At 40.3% G+C, this 22191-nt stretch overlaps 1 protein-coding gene across 4 annotated transcripts in view; it reads right to left on the reverse strand.

Annotated features, from left to right (window-relative positions):
* MARK1 (microtubule affinity regulating kinase 1) overlaps positions 1-21917 on the reverse strand; it is a 58716-nt gene extending 36799 nt beyond the window's left edge. The window contains exon 1 of one of the 4 annotated variants that reach the window (XM_066568458.1): positions 21760-21917. In XM_066568458.1, coding sequence (XP_066424555.1) covers positions 21760-21810 — 51 coding nt within the window. In that variant the 5' untranslated portion in view covers positions 21811-21917. The remainder of the gene's footprint in view (positions 1-21759) is intronic. The other 3 variants (XM_066568456.1, XM_066568459.1, XM_066568457.1) reach the window with 3 other exon arrangements.
* Positions 21918-22191: the final 274 nt, after the last annotated feature.

Below are 22191 nucleotides of genomic sequence, written 5' to 3' on the forward strand. Positions count from 1 at the left end.
CACATTAAATGTTAGTCACTGAAATCTGCTTCTGTACTCTAACTTCCAAGTATATAAGGGGCAAGTTACAGATGGGGCTTGGAATTGTTCCAAGGAGAAACCAAAGTAATGAAAAATGTCAAAGGAGTGCTAAGTGTTTCAGTATTTCAAATACTTTCTAAGAGTGGCAGATGGGTACAAATGCTTAACAGGTAAAATTTAGCTTCTAATCTTTTAAGTTACAGACTTTGAAAGCTGGCAAATACTGGAGGCAGAAAGAATGTCTTCCCAGAGCAATTTTTAGTTTTGTAGCAGAAAGTCATGCTTACTCTCAGCTAAGCATAAAGCACCAACAGACACCTGAATATTACCTGAATATATTCCCATTACTGATTGCCTCAATTAAAAAGTGGGCATCTTTGTACAGAGCACTAACAAGCCTGTTCCTAGATCCATGACCTTAAGCTGAAAGTAGTCTGAGGGTAGCTGGAGTTTTATTGCTTCTCCCAATACCCATCCTAATGCTGGGCTGTGCTGATCTCATCCATCATTCCTTATGGAATTATTTTCATATACAACCAGAATTTAAAGAAGTACTTCCAGCTTCAGTCTCCATTTGTTGGAGACAGAAGCCAACCCCCTCCTGTAAACACTCAGGGTGACAGGCAGTCCCACTGAACCAGGCAAGATTATTTCAGGACATAAGCAGTAGTGGAATTGGGAAAAGTAGCAAACAGCTGCAACCGGAAAAAACAAGGAGTATACCACAACCAGAATGTTCTTCCCAAATGTAGCACAACCCAGCTTACATCACCTCCAGCATTATTAATTATTCACTATAGCCAAGAGAACAATCCTAAATATAATTTTGTTTGTCTTTTCTTTGCATGAGTCCTTCTGCAAAATACTACTGTACTCCCACTGCTAAACTGTTTTCCAAATTACTGGAGAACCAAGCAAGCCAGGCATGTTTAGATTCTGTATATTAGACAAATTTATTCAGCTGTGAAATAACACGCTAGTAATAGTATTTATTCTTTAGAAGCACATCATTAAAATACTTTTTGTGGACTTCGAAAAAGAAGATCAGAAGGGCAGCTCCAGGCAAAAAAGGCTTTGAAACATTCTTTCAGCACTGGACACCAGCCCCCCATGTGAAAAACCACAGCCCTAAAAAAGTCTCCCCTAAAAATACAACCTACAAAATCAGTATGTGTGTGGTGCTAACGACAAATACTTCAGCTGTACTTAAGAACCTCATCCAGGCCTACAGCACTGTGTTACACAAACAAGTTTTAGAAGTCTTTGAGCCTCTTTACTCACCAAATTAGATCTTCACTACAGGAAATACAATGCCTACCAGAAGCATTAGCAATCCTAACATCAATTGCCATTCATATGCTTCACAGGATTAGACTACTCCCAGCAGATACCTGAAGGGATCTCTTCAAGAAACAGTTGGATAGACTTAACCAATGCCATGGGCAAACAGGAAGATGCCTTCACAGAATAGATCATTTCAATGCAGACTGAACAGGGAAAGCATTATTTAATCAAAATGACAGTATAAGAGTACCAAATCTGAAGAGGAAAAAAGAGTAACAAGGTTCATGGTCATGATGATTCTGGATTTTGGTCTTTTTGTGACAGAAAAACTAAGCCATTCTGGATGGTTCCTAATTATTCCTTCTCAAACAGATTCTCTTCAGAGTCAACCAACCATTCTCTCCAGCTATGCCCGAGGATGACAGAAATCATGCATAAAGAAGGTCAAATTTCCAGGTTTGTGAGGCACACATAACTAAATATATACAATTTCTGAATTTGAACAGCACTAAATGAAATTCAAATTATTCTTGTAACAGGCCTCGTTTCTGCACAGCAACAGCTTGCTATTGTTGGAAGGTAAAGAGGAATTTAAAGTAGAAACTTATCAACTTCTAGAAATCAACATTCAGTGAAATTGAAACAAAAGATTAAGAAGCTGAAAAAAAAAATTAAAATCAAGGTCAAGTAACAGTATCTCAGAGATTATTTCCAAAATATACTAAAGCTGAATTTCACAGAATTATGCAACATCCACACTGTCTAGAAGGGCAGGCTACATAGTTTTCAGATTCTTCTGGTCCGTTACAATACATTCATTCATTATGCATCAGCTACTATGTGGCTATTTAAAATGCCATTTCAGTAGACCAATCCCTAAATTCTGAGAAATTTTTCAGGGTGCTGGAAACACGGGGGTTGTAAAAACCAACTCTCTCCTTGGAAGTTCATTGTCATCCAAAAACAATTCCAGTCAACTAGCTGCATTTTCCACACAGGATCTCAATTAGAGATTCTGTTATTTCACTAGATACATATATATATATGTGTATATATAAAATCAGGGTATGTATATAAAATGTAGTGGGAAACACTACCTTACTAGTACACCATAAACATGACTCAATATATTCACAATTTATGGCAGTGTAAAATCAAGTCTCTAGAAATAAACACAAAATTAGATGTTTCTTAAAATAAAATGCAATTTTAAACAGAAATAGGGTGAAGCTGAAACAGTTTATTAGAGTGTTTAGGTATTTTGCACATTAGTCAGGTACTTTAAAAGAAGAAAACTCATGCAAAACAAAATCCACCTTTTCAGGAATCCCAAAAAAGTATTTCTAACATTCAATTTTAAATTGCAACTGAAGAGAGCTCAATTAACACTTATTGCTCCATACTAGGTCTGCTTCTCACATATTCCACCAGGGTTGTTACAGAAAGCCAAGGGCAGTAAGACCACAAGAGAGTTAATCTGACCCATTGCTTCTCAAAGTTATAATTTTCTTTGTTTACCCAAGGTAACTTTGCCAAAGCAAGATGACCCGATGGCCACATCATCTTTAAAAAAGTGCAGAAGAACTAACCCTACCAAGTAGGTACAATGTGTGGGTTTCACTATACATATTATTCAGCATCCTTTAGCCACTTACTAGCCACTGGAGTGGTACTCTCAGGGATTATACACTGTAATCAAACTTACAACATCACCTATATTAAGTGCTCCTACAGCTTGGTCTTAAAAATTCCCCCAAACCATTCCAGTCACCAATTCACAAAGTCTTTCTCAATCAAACAACACTGAAGGCCTCTATAGTCCTTCATAGTAAGAGGGTAATTTCCACACATCAATCTGCCTACAAACACACCTCACTTGATTAAACAAGCCTCTTAGTCCTGAATTTTCCCCATCTTGATTTATCACAAGGCAAATTCCTTGGTAGACCCAGCCCACACAAGCAAAGTCTCACATACAGTTCTACATACAAATGTCAAATTATCACATTTTCTCACTCAATATTTTCTATCCTGTCCTGGACATGAGTATCTCACAGCCAATTTTTATATTCATAACTCCTACCGTTTCCAAGTATGTGCCATACACATGAGCATTTATAACAGCTGTCATATTTTTCAAATATGCAAATATTTTTCCGAATAGCTAGCCCAGACAAAGGGTATCTGAAGGGTTGAGAAGATAGTCTTCTAAATAGCTCTGATCTGCAACAGTTTTTCTCTTAATATATGTATATTGTAGGGGGAAACATTCCTTTACTAGTACAACATAACAGGACTCCTGATATATTCAGTTTCAGTCAGTATTAAATAAAGTCTCCAGAAATAAACACATTAAAATTAAATGTTTCTTAAAATACAGTGCCAGGAAAGGAAAGGGAACAAAGGTTTGAAATACTGTCCTGGATGTCCAGCTGCTGTCATGTTGCCTTCTGTCACTAGTCATTAGGACCTAGGAGCTTATAGCAAGACACCTCAAGAAAGATTTTTGCTGAAGCATCAAACTGAACTGAAAGAGTCCAATTTTTTGAAAGCTCTTGGTGAATCTCGAAGTAGAAACCATCAGAGATGCTCGGATGAGCTTGTTCTGCATCATGTGTCAAGAGCTTGCAGGTGGTACAGGTATGATACAAACTGCACACAATTATAGTACCTGATTCCCCAGTTAGGGGCAGAAGAAGATGGGGATTCCCTCCTCTTCCAGGTAAGCCTCACATCTGCACAAAACCACACCTTGCTCCTGCCACACATATCTATCACATCATACTACAATTCCTAAAGCACCTCTGCTCTAATAGAGCACTATCTAATTTTTCTTCTCAGACATGTGAAGAAGTGTTTTGGAAGGGCCAATTTAAAAGATTGAATGTATGTACACATGATTTTTAAAGTTGCTTAACAGCAATTAAATGCATACTAGATTGTGAATGCATGATAAAAACTTTCCTATTAAAAAAATCACCAAAATGCAAAGCAACCAATGTTCCCCACTGAAAGAGGAGGATAATATGCAGGACTAAGCTCAGAAAAACCAAAGCAACAATGGCAGAGTGAGGAAAGAAGTAGTTACAGTTTGTATATCAGATACCAAGTTCAGTATGGCAGACAAAAGAATCAGACAAAACTGTGATAAAATGTAAAATGCACCCATCTCCTGTGCCTGCTCCTGCACACTTTTCAAAAGTACGAAAAGAAAACAATCAAACATGTGCAGGAACATTCGTCTCTTTAGCTCACTTATATAAATACATAAAAATGCCAGGCATGATATTCTTGAGCCTATCAGCTATAAGATAAAAAAATTTGTTGAAAGCTGGCCTGAGTCAAGCATACACAAACATTTCATTAATTGATGCTGCAATTCTGAAAAGCATTTTATAAAACTTTAATAACTCCAACTATACAGCACCAAGAGACAAAATAAACAAAATAACTTTCTCATTTTATTTTTGTATCTCTTCCTTTTTCTTCCCAGTTGTACTATTGTGTACCTCACAAAAACAACTCCAATGGTAACAGGAAAACATTTCTACTACAAGGTGAAATAAAATCCCCCAAAGCCAATAGACAAATAGTGTTCCCTTCCCAACAGCAGACATGTGCACAGGTGACAGGTAAATTTATGCTGAGCATTGAGTAAATCTTAATCTATGCTTGTTACTATGGTAACTAAACCCCATGGAAGTTTTGTTGGTGGTTTTTTTTTGGGTTTTGTTGTTTGTCTTTTAAGTGCTCAACATATGCGAATCTATGTGAGACATACAGAAATAAGTTTGCCAACTTTGAGACAGAATTGGTTTTTTCACCTCAAGCTACAAAGGATGCAATGTTTACAGTTCCATACTTGAAGGAATCCAGGAAAGAAAACATACCATGATCTACCAGTGCAGAACGAGATACAGCTAATAGGAGTTTCAGAAGTTCATACTAAAGGATCTTTGGAATAATTCTCATTTTCATGTGGTTACACCAACCTGTATTAATCTTGTGCATGATACAGTATGCTCATTACTTTTTTTTAAAAAACACTGCAGTAACATCATATGGAAAGGTGAAGTTCATTATCACATGAATTTACAGATCCTTTTTATTTGATAGATAAAAACCTTAGAAATGTGCTGGTCCATCCCCAAGATGACAGCCAAAGCATTTCAGAAAAACAAATACCTCCATAGCATGAAATCAGGTCTTGTAACCTGAACTCAGCTTACATGTTTCCTTCACTCCCTAGGCCTGAAGCCCTCAGCCTGGCCAGGCATGCAGGTGCAGCAGAACAGGACCTTCCTGCCTTTGTTCTATTTCACTCAGAATTGGCACAGTTATTTCAACCTGGCACTTTCCTTCCTGACTCATCCCAAACACATAAACAAGATTTTCCAGGGCTAATTCAGGACAGCCAGCCCATATCATCTCCATTAATTGCTAGGACAAAATGAAACCCTCCCTGTAGCCCCATGAAAACTGAGAGAAGCCAGCTAAAAGCTGCTGCAGTAAACCACAGGTGGAACCAACATGAGGGGGAGGAAAAGGATAAAGTTTTTGTAAAATCCTCCTGTTTACTCATTTTTGTTTTTTGGTACAGTACTAAAAATCACTATGTGCCCTATCAAGCAAAAGAGTAAAATGTTTCCTATCTTGTCAAAATAAAATGTTAAATGTCCCTCACCCATGAAACCTAACACAAAACTGTTTTTTTGAAGGAAAGCACTTACAGGAAGGAAGGAACGAAACTATTCCTGCATCCTCCTGGACACATCTAAACACAGCCCTTCACAGACAAGAGTTCTTTCAACATTTCTTGCCAGCCATTACTCTTTCCTCAGGAGGTGAACAGTTTACCACGCCAGTCTTTTTTGACTTATTTCATGAGATCTTCAAACCTGCCAACAGAGAGTTCCCAGTGAGCATTCCCATCTCTCCCAGGACATCCTGCCAGCACTTGGAGGCACAGGCAGCTGCAGGGCACTACTGATTCTGAATGCCACAGCACCCACAGTTTACTGAAAAATCCCCTGTGAAACAAAAAGAAAACTAAATCCAAATGTTGGTTGTTAATTGAACCAACCAAACAAGAACAGGAACACACCCAGAGAGCGAAACTTCCGGCAAAGGAAACTGGCAGAAGTTTTCATTGCACTTAGAAATGATGCAGCCAGGTCACTTTTCAATCGGCCTGATGAAAGGCAAAAGAAGGGAGATATGAAACAACCTACAGTTCAGGATCACGTCAAGCTCATGGAGCTCCTCAAACATTTGCAGGGCTCAAGAAGTAAAAAATGCTTTAATATCCACCTTCAAAACTGAGAGGAAAGAGCTGTTTCTACAGTCTAGAGACTGCAATCCTGAAACCTGAGGCTTGCCTCCAGTCGAGGAAAACAGCAGCAGGAGGCAAGGTTTACTCACAAAACAGCGACCAGATTAGAGTGTGAAGCATGTCTGACACTCAGGATCAAACAAGCGCTCTTCTGGGTCAGCTAAGGTTTTCCTACAGAAGGAAAGGATACAACAGCTAATTGGGACCAAGCTCTGAATTGCAACTCATTCTTCCTCTCAAAGTTTATGAAATGGGCATTTTTTCCTTATCCACTGCATACCTACAACAACTCTGGATGAATCCCCATGTGGCACAATGGCTACTGAAACTGATCCAACACTGCTCCCATGCCCACACACACACCAACAACCTCACTACTGCCAGGGCAGCAGGACACGTGGACAGAACAGGCAGCGGAGACAGAGAAACCCTTGCAATTCTGTTGCCAGGGTCACCTCCAGCTGAGCACAGCCAGCCCTCCCCCCCCCCCCCCCCCCACCAGCAGCAGCACAGGCACAAGGACAAAAGGCACCACCCAGCACTGGGAAGACAGGATCACATCAGCTCTATGTTAAACTGTTGTGGAACTGTGCTATCAGGACAGGAACATGGAAAAGAAAATTGATCACACTACTTTTCTTGATAATCCAAAGGCAAATTGACACCAGTAGTGAAACTTTAGCTAGGAGATACTTATTCCAATTCCACAACAAAGTAAAAACACACAAGGACTCAGAAAAGAGCCAAAACCAACACAACAAAAATCCCCCAAAACACAAAAAGCCTCAAACAAACAAAAACAAGGCTTGCTTACTCCTGTTGTTTACCCTCAGAAAAGCACACAATGTGAGCTCAAGAAGCTCCCCTTTAGGGATGACATGAGTGGCAAAGCAGCATCCCAACATTTTGCTACACAAAAAAGTTCCTCCTCCAGCAAGCTGGACACTATTTCTCAAGTCTTCATATACCCATTACTGGATTCATCCAGTAGATCCAATGACGAATTCATCAAGAGAGATCACCATCTCATTTTGAAGACTATCTTACCTCATGGTCCTATTAACTTTCTGAAGTAAAGCCAGCTTCTCAAAAGTGAAGAGATGCCCAATTAAAATATCTAACCTGATAGCAGTACATACTAATTGATGCACACATGTCCTAGAAAAGAAACTGTCTCAGGCAATGCAGGACGATTTGGCATAGGCAGATAGCGCTGGTCATTTGTGCTCCTCCTAGGGCTAAAGTAATGAAGGGTAGTGGAGATTGTTTGATGTTGGGTTTACGAGGCCTGTGACTCGTATAATACCGTAGCCTCCAAGTTTTAGGAGCAGGGCTGCTAGCAGCATGGAGCTGGCAATGGGGGCTTCTACGTGGAATGTTTGAGGATCACATCAAGCTCTGTATCAAATGCCATTACCCAATGTTCAGCATGATTTTCCCATTTTCTCTTGACATTGTCCTTTTAGGGATCTTAACAATTCCCTTCATATGATACCATACATTCAAAATAAATGTAAATATAAGTAATTCTCAAAATCAACTTGTTGCCTAGACAGAAGCAGGGAATAGAAAGCATGGATCTACAGCAGATTAACAAGGCTTATCTCAAGCCCTTCCACAGAGCCTTCAAGGGAGGGCAGGGAATCCTTCCTGACCTGAAGAGCACTTTCATGGTTTCTTGCACTAGAGCAGACCAGTTTAGTTTCTCCATCTCCAAGGCTTGATAATATGTGCTGGTGCACCACCCTGCAGCCAAGGACTTCTGGTGTCAGTAACAAGTCTTGCCTCAGAAGACTGAGCTGCAGAGGGTCTAATGGACCTCATCTATCACAAACATATAGTTTTCATATTTAAGCCAGAATCTCATCAGACCCAGCATTCTGCAGACTTTTTTTTTTTCATAAACACAAGGTTGACTCTGAGGAGTAACACATACTTTCTCACAGGAAAACCAGAGCACCTTCCTAAGAGAAGGAAGCACCTTAGCTGGCATGGACAGCAAGCCTGCACTCAAGAAGCATTCAGTTACAAGAGTTTTGTGTCTTGAGAACAGGCTAGCAGAGCATGACCTGATGGTGGGAGATGCAGATAAAGTTATAAGGACACCACTAAACTTAGCTTATGCTTTCAGAAGACCAACTATGTTTTACAGCAGAGCAAGATTAAGACAATGTATCCAAGTCAACTGGCTGAGACATGGCGAACTCAAACAGCAAAATGAAGAGTGTCTTCTGCTGAGTGCTCTCTACTTTGTTTTTAACTTAAGTGTTAATTAACAGATCAAATAAAATGGCCTCAGTTGAGTGGTAGTAATTATTTACCTTTATCTGGATAATGCTATACCACATTTCAACTTAGCAAATATATTTACAGCCTTGCACAGATTTATGCTTAACTTTAAGCTGTCCAAACAGCATCTGGCCCTTGGACCTATCTTATGATCAAAGAGTGTGTTTCTCACAGAGCTCAGATGACAATATCCACAGCGCCCCTTGTTCCTAAACTCGTGCAACCACTCTGTTTTAACCTTTGGGCTTCAATTATTCATGATCACAAACTGCAATGTAGCATTCCAGAAATGCATGCAACTAGGAAGCTAAATTGATATATGGAAAAAAAGCAAACAGCAGCAATATTACTCAAAGACTTTGCAAAGGATGTAATAGAACTAGGAAAAAAGAACACATTTCTTTAGCTGTTTTACACTGAAAGACACAGTGATACAGTAGATAATGAATACTGATAAGCACACACATACAGCACACAGATGTCAATGTGCTGAATTCAAACCATGGACAGAAACCACACATGAGTGTAACTGAGATGCAAAAACCAAGCACAAGAAAAGGAATGAACAAAACAAATTTAATAGACCGTGTAACATAATTTGGCTAAGGAAGTAAAAGAAAAAAACATCACAAGATGCAAAGAAAATACTAAAACCAGCAGATACTGCATTTACCCAGACCACTAAAATAAAAAGTTAGGAAAATGTGGAAGAAATAACGTACACACATATATAGGTAAATCTTAATAAAACAAGCCAGACAATCTGTGATTAGAGGTTTGAACAAATCTAGTATGTATTCAAAATGAATACAGTCATTAAAATAAGCAGCCAATCCAACAGTAAGAAAAAAGATGTATGACCTTCTCTAGAGTCCTTGACAATTTGTGGGTGAGGAACCCCAGATCCCCAGCTATTGTCTTTACACAGGAGCCCAGCCTGCAGGCTGTAAAAATTGAGCCTTTCAGACTCCTTCATCTAAATGGTGAGACATCAAATTACCAGTAGCAGCAACAGCAGCCTTCAAGCCCACCATTAGTAGGGGCAGCTCTCAATTCTGTCCTGAGTTGGACACCAAACCAGTTTGAATACAAGAGCAGCATGCCTAGAAATTCCCAGCTGAAGTGCCTTACCAAATCAGATGCTGTCTCATATTAAAACAGGAACTAATTTGATTCAGTCCCAAGGAAGGGAAAGTCATAAAAGAAGAGGAAGTCAGGGGGACCTGAGGGCAATGTCACAGGTGACAGGGATTATACAAACCTCCCTACTGGAAACTGGGAATTTGACCCCAAACCTTAAAGGAAAAATCATCTCTAAGCAGATTTCCAATGGACACAACTGAATTTTTTCAGATCTTAGGATGAGCCACCAGCAATGTTTTGTTCTCTCTTCCACCACCAATGTGCCAAAGGTCCTTTTCCCACCCACAGTGCCAGAATGCTCCTCGCCTCTTAGAAGATGAGGAAAGCCACACCATGGGAGAAAAGATGATCACATATCCCTTTATGCAGCACTGCAATCCCTGAATTATCACAGGCTCGCTAGGAACTTTATTTTTTTCTTTAAATTTACCAAACTAACTAGAATGCTCCCAACCTCTGGGGATGACAACTATTGTGTTAAGATAGTATTTTTCTCTTTTCAACAGTTAAAGAATCTGCTAATTTTCAACTGCCATCCTATGACCCAACAGGTGACCTGAAATCAGGTAGTTTTGGAGAAATGGCAGGAAGACATCTGGAGGTATACTTAATTCCAATACATATATGTGTGTGTGTGTATAACCCCAGGCCATAAACTTGACAGTCCTCAGTCTGCTTTCTTCTTTTCCTCTGTCCGTCACTTGCTGAGTTTAATCTTCAATTAAATCAAGACAATATTAGGAAAATGGCTGATGCACCATTAACACTTCACTTGATTGTAATTCCAATCCAATACTCAAGTGCTGTATTTAATTCAGCTTCTTCAGGTTAGAAATTATTTCCTGAATGTAATGAAAACAAACAGATGGATACAGGAGTCCACTTTGTCTGTTCTACACCACTCCAGAAGGCTTGACGCCTCTCACTTGAAAATAATTCTATTGAAACTTAATGTTACACACCACTAGGAAATTAATTTAATGAGTAACAAAGAAAAGGTTTGTACACAATACCAAAATACAAAGTTTTGCAAAAGGTCACACAAAAAACTAATAATAACAACAGTAATAATAGCAGCAGCAATAATAATGTTATCTTGTACTATTTCAGAAACATTGAACTTGACTTTTATATGAGTGCTATACCTCAGCATACTTCAATCACTGGATGAGCAAGAATATCTTTCCTAAAAAGGACCTTTAAATGCAATTTTATCAGTCTACTTTGCATAGGCTGTGGGATTAGATTTCCCTTAGCCTGACTACAAACACTGCTGGAGGCATACATTCTCTGGTAATAATAATGTCTTCCACTGACTAATTCTAGCATCTATATTAGCTCAACCCTCATTTCTCATACCAGGTTTGAGGATAAGATTTCACTGGACTCTGCAGTAGATGGAGCAAGAGTTACACTGTAAAAGGCTCTCATAAATTTTCTTTGTTCATGTGCATCTTGTGATTATCACTGTAAGAAAGAAGTCTAAAAAGCAGCCACTCTTTTTCATTTAATATCAAATGAAGAAAAACAAGTTTGAAAAGCTATTACACATACATATGTCTGCTAAAGACTACTCAGAACAGTATTATTAATATTTTCTGTATCCATTTCATTGCATTGAATGATTAAAAATGCTATTCCTTTGGGAGTCTGATCTTGAGGAAAAAATACTATTTTAGTCCTCCAACAAGTAAAGACATTCTTTGATTTTTTTTAACCACCAGTAGACTGTCCCGACTACAATGGCAGGGGGAAGAAAATCAGATTACTGTTGGAAAAAAATTACTAAATAAAACCCCAAATGCTTTAAAGAATTATATTACCTCGAATCAATAATATTATCTGGAACAATATACAAGTAAATACATTACACATGTAATCCATTTGTGGAAAACAGCCATATCCTCTCTAAGAGCTCAATGTAGCATTTTATAGACTAAGGTAATTTCCATGGCAAAAACAAGACTCCTCTTAACACATAAGATTCTCTGAATTTCTGAGCTATGCCTCTACTTATTTTAAGTGAAGACAAACATCTAAGTAGAAAGATACTTACATATGATTGAAGCCAAGCATGCACTCTCAAAAGGAATTTCAGATATTTACTGTTTAAGCACAAGTAATTTACACTGCTGCTACACAGCCTGCAGTACACCCTACCCTCCCCTTCTCCAGCTCCTCAACGCTCGCCCATTAAAAATTCCTCACGTATCTGAGTGTAGGGAGAGAATCTCTAGGAAAACATGATAAAATTGTATGTCCTGTGTAAGTAATCACTATGAAGCTTTGGTTACTCTCTGCTGTTACTTGAGAGAAGAAAGCCCAGCCCAGTAACTTTACCAGGGTGGAGGGAAGGAAAGGTGGAATGAGGAAAATATGGTCTAACTGATGAATATTTCAAGTTGTAATAATAATTTTTGCTAATATTTGAAAGAGCCCCCAACACAGAAACAGGTCTTCCCAGTCCACCAACAGCAAAAAATGTTCTCACTCCCATTAGCTTTACAATTCAAATTATTCCCACATTAAAATGCTCCTTGGGATTCCTACAGAAGGGTATTACTTGAAGGATAAACAGGCGCTACAACTACATGGCTTTTATAAAGCTTTGTATTGGGTTTGCTTATGTCATTAAATGAGCAAAATTGGAAAAGGTCCCAGAAAGAGTGAGAAGCATAAGGAAGCTGGCAATGAGTATGCCAAGTTCCAGCACAAAGCACATTAGTAAGCAAAATGGGGGAGAAAACAAGGGGGGGTGGGGGGAGCCAGAATGTGAGATTATAGTGAATTGCAGGGATTTAATGGCCAGCAAATTAATCAACAAAGTCAATTCGAATCTTGCAAAGACAAATTTTGGATATGTAAGGATAAAGCTGATGTGATGGCAAGTTATAGATTAGCACCAGGTTTAAAATTAAATTGGTCACATTTTTGAGGGACTAAATAAGAGAAATTATTTATGTGACCACCTTAAGATTAAAAAAAAATGGCCTTCTCCCTTCTGAAAAAAAAAGGGCTGCTTGAAGACAAGTAAAAGATGTTTTACTTTATTTTTCTATTACTTTCTTCTTGAGCATTGAGTTAAGCTGAAAAAGATAAGAACCAACAGTGGGGAAGGGAGGACTCCAGGAGGAAACCTTCCAGGAGCGATTAAAATAGTACTCTTCCCCAGTGACTAAGGCTGAGCCTCTGCTTACAAGGAGGTGTGTGTTTTACTGCACAATGAGTGAGGTGTGGGCCTCCTACAGAAGCACAGCAGAGGCACTACAGGTTTTACCACAAGTCTCACCTTAGGCAAGAGCCTTTCCAGCAAGCCCTGCTACTATCCAAACCTTATCTATTTTCTTAAACCACATCTGTCTAATGAAAGATATCACTTCTCTCTAACAACCTTGCCTAATTCTGTGCCTGCTTAAGATTTTAAAAGTTATCATGCACTACTTTACTTTATAATACAAAAGCAATTAGACTTTGTCACCAGTAATATTATCATTATCTGCTTTTGCAAGACTGCCATGGGCTATCCAGCAACTCTGTATGTTCAGCTACATGAACACTAATGTTTTACACAAGTGCTTTCATCAGAGGTGAAGTAAAGTTCTGTCTTATTAGTCAACATATCAAAACTGTACATGTTTAAAATACCATTCTGCAATTCAGCTGGACAAAACTCCTTATGATTGATCACTTGAAACACATTAAGTTCAGACATCATTCTCTACTTTGATTAAAATTCTGCTACTTTTGTGAATTCTAGAGGTGTTTAAACAAAAACCAAGATAATTATTCTGCCTCTTCCTAGCACACCAGTAGGGCCACAGTGAAAAAAGGCAGAAGCTGTTCTGAAGTCACAAACCCGATTCATTGTGACCTCAGTAAAACTCCATTATGTGCAACAACCCTCACTTCAGAAATCATTATGGCTGTGATACACATATCAGTGTGTGGCCATTCAATGCTCTTTTAGGTTGGGTATACATCTTGGACATATAAACAATTACTTTGGCTAAAGCTTACTGTAAGAGTCCTCTTTCTGAAGAAGGCAAATGTGAAGAAAAAGAACCCTTATCTTCACAACACATTGTGTTGCTGTATTTATATTTAGATCTCTGTAACGAGCATACACTTTTATAAAATATTGCTAACTGAAATAGTTTACACACAAATGGACGGAAGCCATTGGTACTGAACACTTAAATCTTGAACAGCCATGAAGGGTTCTCTACAAAAGTCATCTTAATGGTATGGTACATTCATGCCAACCAAACAAGTGGAGTGCAGACCACTTCTCATTCTGACATCACAGCCTATATCTAAGGTGTCCCACAAGCATAGGAACAGCAAGATAAAAAAAGGAAAATTACTTTTTCCTGAAACCATATGCAACAGCGAAACAGGAGAGCTTGAAAACCCACAAACACATTCACTCCAGCAAGACAGCCTGCTTTCCACAAGGATTTAAACAATGTGAAGTGACTGTTTATCAGCTGTCCTGATACGATGGAGAATTGTAGCATAACATAATGATTTTTCACTTGACAGAGATGCCAAAAAAACCTGTGCTTTTGGGTTTCACATAAATACAACTATTGATCAGTCATTAGACACTAAGCTGTGGAAGTGTTCCGTGAGTATGTCTGGCTCATTACTTTTAAGGTTAACTGCAGCCCAGCTGAATTTAACTGTGCAAGCACCCTCCTACAGCTGTGAATATATGTCTCTCAGCAGAAGTTGCTGTTTTCTTTGAAAGCATACAAAAAAAGAAATCCCTGAAAAAAATGCTTATGTTAAAAAAAAACAAAAGAAACCCCAACAAACCAAACCCCACCACCAAAACCAACCAACCAAACTTTTTTTTCAACTGCCGTCCCAGATCAAAAAGAAGCAGGATTATGACAAGCACAGAGTGTGGTTTCAAATGCTCTTGGCTTCAACTATTTTCCTACAATAGCTACAGCATGATTGGTCACTACTTAGGAAATAAAAGTTGAAACAGTCACAGGGAAATGTACTTTAAAAACAAGGGCCATCTTATCATCTTGGAATTTTTAACCTTAGATTCACTAGGATGCTCACCAGAACAATCTAAGCTGAATCATCACATACAGCTATGAAGTCTCAAACTGACCGTGAGACCTCAACAAGCCTTTGATTTTGCTATTTTACTAAGTTATTCACAGAAAAACAAAGATGATTCATTCTTAGCGAAATACAACTGGCCCAATTTAAAGCTCAGTTTAGCACTAAGCATGGAGAACACACCAAAGAAAAGCTAATTGACAATGTGAAGGAAGTTGAGAAATGCTAACAATTAACCACGTTTGCTAGCTGATGTGGAGAAAGAGCTTCTTATTAAAACTCAGATGGAGATGCATTATATTCATTGCACTGTACAATGTGAATATTTTGATGAAACTTTCCTGTTTTCATGGCTGTTTTCACAAACAGTCAACTGAGGAAAACATTTCTTCCTAATTTACCACTGTCTAGAGCAGAGTAAACATTCAAGAACCAAGAGCCAGAAAAAAATTGTGAAATCCTAACAACAATTTTTTGCCTATTCTGAAATTCCAGAAAGATTAAAAAAAACACAACAACAAACCCAACCACAAAAAGCAATCATTGTGTTTCCAACAACAACAAAAAAATAGATGGTGTCATGACCACAACATAAATAAGCTGAATTTGAAACTTGTCACTGTCGGCAGCAGCTTATAAGTAGTATGTTTAACCTGGAGGCCAGCATAGACTGTAAACATGTATTTTAAAATTAAAGGACAGGCTGAAGTTACTAAAAGATAAAATCTGAAAAGAAGTGATAAAATGCTTTCTCTCTGATATTGCAATATATTAAAAGTTTGCTCCAACTCTCAAGCCATGAGTAGGCCAATCTGTAAGAAACCTGTCTTAGGGCTTCAGACACACTATAGTTTTTTAGCTCCACATTAACCGTAAAATCATCTCCTTACCGGATAGTTTCTTAATGAATCTGCTGTACTGGAACACTGTTTAAAGTTCTCTCAAGCATCAGTAAGATTGTACAGTCAGGTCTATCTAAATTCTGAGAACAAGAAAAACTCTACAAGTACAACTACGAATCACTGATTGAGAATGTAATTTTAGAGAAATCACAGTATTTGCACTTAAAAATTTAGTGACTATTTTTTCTGTATTTAAACTACTGATAACAATTAAAAGCTGGCAGGAGATTCCTCTGCTGAGCAACGGCAATTGTGATGGTAGAAACTTAACACGCTTATAGCAGAAACATTAGTTTGCAAATGTAATCAGGTATCATGGGGAAAAAATTTCCTATCTTTAATGATGATTGAAACATTTAAAATGCAGAGATAAAAAAAACATTTAAATCTCTCTTAATATAAACAGTAAGTCCATAGGATCAGAAATATACAATGGAAAAGACCCCACTGGTCAGTTTTCCTAGAACATATTCTCCTTGTTCTAGCTCAGTGTTTAAGTGCACTGACCATGTAAGTACAGTTTTCAGAACATCAACCACAAACAATCCAACTTTATGTTTACCTATGAACCTCAAAACCCCATGAAGTATGAAATGAAACAAGTACTACAAGCAAACTGCATTAACTCTTTCTGAACCTCAACACTGTATACTCATTCACGATGCTTAGAAAGAACACTGAATCATGAACATTTTCAGTGCTTTGTACCAAAATTTTCCTCTTTACATAAAGAAAGTAACCATGTGTATTGCCTGTCTCATTATTCTCTCTGATCCACACAGAAGGTTAACTTCAAATGAACCTTGCTCTCTCCATGCATAGTGCTCTAGCTCAGCACGTTTTCCCCCCACAACATAAGAGCTCAGCCCTTATGTGAAGCAAAATAACAACAACAAGAGAACATCTGCATAGAGAAAACACAAGAACCTTCAAAACAAGATTAGGAAGACATACTCTCTTCTTACTGTTTCAACAAACATAGAATCTAATGGTGTATTTATGATCAAGGAAAATAAACTCTCAAGGAAAAAACTCAGGCATTCTTCACTTTGCTCAAATCCATCTCTTGTGGATAAGAAAGATACAGCTGTACTCTTGAACCCAAAAGGCTTGGAAATTAGGCCACTCTTATGCTTAAGGCACTGGAGGAAAGAATTCTTGTCAAATACTTTCTCCCACGCCCCCTCTGTCCAAATCAAAACCATGCGTTCTTATTGTGCAAAAGCAAATCCAGAAAGGAAAAAAAAAAAATCAGAAAGAAATTAAACATTGTATAATCATTATCATCCCAACTTGACTATTTCATTCTACCCTCTTATCTCTTGCCCTCTTCAACTTCTTTCCTCTTTAAAATGCAGCTGTCTCGTAGGCTCCCCTGTCGGAAGGGCATCCTTAACCACACCCCTTGAGCTCGCATCTGAGATGTCACTGTCTGGTAGCTAACCCACAAATGGGTGTGAATGTGTCAAAGTTATAATTATTTGTATGATAATGAAGCAAATCACATGGTCATATGTCACTGGTTTATCCTTCTTAAAATTTCCCCTGCCATGACATCTCAATCATTCTCACACAGCACTGCCTAGGTAAAACAAACCACAATTCCCACATTGCACCATGACTCTGGCCAGAGTTATCATCCAGCAGTCCTGAACTTATTCATTTCTTCTTCCACTGTAAACATGCCAGATTGCTCCAGCAGAATTAAACAACTTTGAGGTATTCGAAAAAAACCAAAACAAAATAATACCTTAAAACTTAGCTAGAGAGGTGAAACCACAGCACAAGTAAACAGCAATACCTTCATACATACTAGTAATACCTTCAAAAGTTTACACTTAACTATACAAGGAAAAAAAAAGTATTCTTGTCAGACTACGAGGTCCATATGTCAGAAAAAGCAAACTACTTTCAGCATTCTCATTCTTATTAACCTAAAGTACTATACAGCAAGTAGTATAGAGCCAACTGTTCAATCTCCTTTCTTAAACAGAGCTCTCCAAAAACATCTAAGAGAACATATTACCTATGTATTTCTTCTCTTTTGCCTTGATTCAGGAAAACTGCTCCTCAATTAAATGACACAATACAAGGCAACATATTACAAAGGGAAAAACATAACAGCCCCTCTTTCCTCAATTAATACCAACTCCTCAATTAATACCAACAATGAAAACAGAAGAGATACTCTAGCTCAAAACTTTTGATTCCTGTCCCTCTCTTTTTCCATCAACAGCAGAGATGGGAATCTCAGTTCACCCAAACTAACTCCAAGTGCAATTGTTTGGATGCAGTGATACACTACCTGTCACAGTCTACAAAAATTGTATCAAGAGGCGGCTGTAAATAGTTACATGTACAAAATCAAATCATAGAGAAAATTATTATTTTGCATACTGCTCTTACCCCTCACTTGAAAAAATAAATCCAGTAATACACATGAAAATACAGTACTTCCTCCACCCAATAATTTCCCTAAGATTCCAAATAAACTGTTAGTAAGAATAAGTGTTTGATAATCATCATCTACTTTGCTTCCTTAAACACAGCTTTCATGAGAAATAACAATTCCAGTGAAAAGTATTTACAGACATATGCTAGGGAAACTAAGCATAGCACTGGGAGATGTCAGGAATAGCAAAAAAGGCAAAGAAAAGGAGTGTAGAGCTCCACAGGGCAGACCTATCAGTTACATACACACTGATGCTTCCCAGGCCCTGGCTCCCTCCACCTGTTGCTGGTCCCTTGCTGCTGGTTCCTGTTCTTTTCACTCCAGCTTTCTGATAAAACTTGATAAAGTAATATGCTGCCTGATCTTATCCCTTCTAAAATATTTTCAAAGGGCACTGTGGGACAAGAGGCAAAAAGCGTTATGGAAACAAGCAAGTTTTTCACCCATCCTACCAGGAACTCCTGTAATTCCTCAAGGAATGTATAGGTGCTATACCCAGTATTATAATTTCTTTTTTCAAATGATAACACAAATGCTTGCTCACGCACTGAGAAAAGCACACATTAAAATTTTATTTGTTTTCTCTTTCAAAGTACCTAAAGCAGCTGCCAAGAGAAAGGGGGTGGTGGTGGCAGGGTAGCTCCCCATGATTTCATGCAACAACCTCACCCCATGTGCAGAGCACAGCTGGACACACACATAGGGTTGGACTCAGAAGCATCAATCAGCTCTCTCCAGACACAGAGCTCCAGTCTGCCCCTAGGGAGTCACACAATGGAGCAACACTGCGAGATGGCCACGAGCACCATGTGGAAGAAAAGAGCCTCTCCTGAAGATCACCATGAGCTGCTCAGGAGAGCTTTGCTAATATACATACCAGAGAACTAGAAATATGCACTACAAAGATGGACGTTTTACCAGCTCCTTAATTCCTCTTCCCAATTACTTCTCCTTTTAGTTACTACTTCTCACCACCTCAGTTACTCAGAGCTTACTAGCTTGACTTTGTCCATCATGAGCCACCAGCATAAACAGTTCCCCAGTCCATTAGAGTTTATTAGCAGAAGGAAGCACATTAAAAGTAATTTAGGAGTCTCACCTCACCCTCACAGAATCCATTTTAAATCAAGGAATGTTGCTGATCAGGAAGTCAGCAATGGACCACCTACTCCTCCTCCATCCTCCATTTGCCACTTTAGCCAAAGGTCTGATGTAAGAGACACCACTGGCTGTCCAACAGGCAGAGCTCAAGGTCTCTGCTCCAAAATCCTAGGGACACCCACTAATGACAGCACTGGAGTAACTCTGTGCAGACCAGGGAGCTTTCAACTGCACAGATCTTTGGCGTTTATCTGGCTAGAAGATTATACTCATTAGTATAAGGTTTCATACTTACACCAAGGTTTGCAGAAGCAAATGTGCAACTTTAAGTATTCTGATACTCGGTACAAACCTAGGTGTTTCAGATGCCCAATGTACTCTCTGAAATTACAATAAAAACCTAACACGTAGTATTCCTTAGGTTTCAAAACTGAGCACTCATGAGTAGCATAACATTGTCTAAATTAATGACCAACACTTTCAAGTTTTCATTCCATAAAAGATGATAATATTTGAAAATATTTCCATTTGCCTTGTGTAAATCTTGCAAGTCTTATGGACTGTATTACTGGATATATGCATAAATACTTCTTATCCTTTCCTGTCATCTATATTCCTATATACATTTGAAATAGAGACTCATGGGTAACATGTATCATGCAAACCTGGACTTTATCATTTAATTAAATCAAAATTTTTATCCCAAGGACTTGCTTTTGTTCTTAGAATAACACAGAACCCATCAGTCCATGAAGAGTAAGGAGAGACCAAACACATCTATTTGCTTTACTAATAGTAAGTCTGATATTGCTCTATCAATTAAACTTCCACGGAGTGACTGATACTAAAAGCTCATTATAATAATTCACTACACTTGGGTTTCACTTCTCTAGCTATATTATCTCTTTCTGTTACCTTTCTTTTCCAAATCATCTTCTTACATTCACTTTTCATTTCATATCGGTCAGTAACCTATTCAGGAGGTACTACTGCTTGGGCTTGTACAGTAAGAAACCTTAGGAGCTCCCGCTACTAGCCAGAATATCTATAGAATAGATTGATGCACTACAAACAAACACCTTCTTCAACCCATTTCAGCCCACTAGGCCATCTTCCTTCGTTTCTTACCAATCACCTTTCACACAAATAGAAGGTGGGTATGACTGCATATGTTATATTTCCTATGACTCCTTTTCCCCCTCCTTTCTGCCACCGCCCCCCAAAAGCAATTAAGTAGACATACTTCAAACAATAGTGCTTTCAACACCCGTCCCCTCACCCAAGAGGAAAATTTCACAACTGCCACACTACCACCTATGTAGTCACCACTGACGGACAGGACCAGACCAGGACCGTGGTCCAGCATTCCTCAGGTACACCGTCCATCATAGCCAATTCTGATTATTTTCTATGAAAGACCACTACAGCAGAGAACACCACTCCATAGAGTCCGGGCGGAGCAGAGACCCCGCAAAAATATTTAAACTGAGCACAAAGGAAGATACAATGAACTCGGGAAGAACCAAGGACACGACCACAGCCCCCCCTCAGAGGCAACACAAAGCAAAGCAGAGGAAGGGATACAACAACACCAGGGACCGTCTTGGAGGTGCAAACCGAACAAAGAGCAAGTACCGCTGAACCCCAAAAGAAAAGGCAAGGCCAAGTGCCAGGCCGTCACACAGCCCACAAGTGGCAATCCCAAGGCAGGCGCGGAGGTGCCGTGTGTGGGGGCCGCCCTAAGGCGGGGCACCCCGGCTGCCGCCCGCAGGGGCTACAGGCCTCTCGCCAGCGGGGGCCCGCGGCCAGCAGCCCGTGTGCGCCGACAGCCGAGGACATATAAGGGCAGCGCAGCCCGGCCCGGCCCGGCCCAACAGGGCTGGAAGGGCTGCTGGAGGGTTCCCCGCGGGAGGCCCAGCGCCGCGGGCGGGCTGGGGCGACGTGGAGCGCGGCGGGCCGGACCCGCCCCGGCAGCGCCGCATGGAGGAACCTGGGGCGCGGGCAGGCGGCGGTGCTGGCCCGGCGCTCGGCACGGCCGCGGCCCGCCCGCCCCTGGGGCACTCGGCCTGGGCGGCACGAAGGGCCGGGCCACCACCGCGTACCGGGGAGAGGCGAAGGAAGCCAGGGAGGGAGAGGGGTCCCGGCGCGACACTCACGTTCTCCGTGTCCCGCTCATTGACGGTGGGCAGCGGCGTGCGGGTGGACATCGTGCGGGCCGCGGCAGAGCCGCGCCCGGCGCTCCGAGGGGAGAGGCCGCTCCTAGGCCTCGGCAAAGCCCGCCGGCCACCCCCGCCGGCAGCCGGGCGCACACGGCGGGACGCGGGGCCTCCTGCCCGCTACGCACCCGGCGCCATCACCTCGCCCGACCGCCTGGCTGCCCCTCCACCCGCCTCGCAGCCGCCAGGCTCCGCGCAGCTCGGCCGACGGCTCCTCCTCCTTCCCCGCCCTCCCGCCCGCTCAGGTGAGCGACCAGCAGCGCAGGGGGGCCGCGGCGCCTCCTTGCAGCATCCGGCGGCGGTACCAACTCCGCCTCGCTCCCGTCCCCGCTTCTCCCCTCCTCCGCCTCCTCCCCCTGCCCGCCCCCGCCC

This window comes from Molothrus aeneus, chromosome 33, assembly GCF_037042795.1.
Source record: "Molothrus aeneus isolate 106 chromosome 33, BPBGC_Maene_1.0, whole genome shotgun sequence".
Lineage (NCBI taxonomy): Eukaryota > Metazoa > Chordata > Aves > Passeriformes > Icteridae > Molothrus > Molothrus aeneus.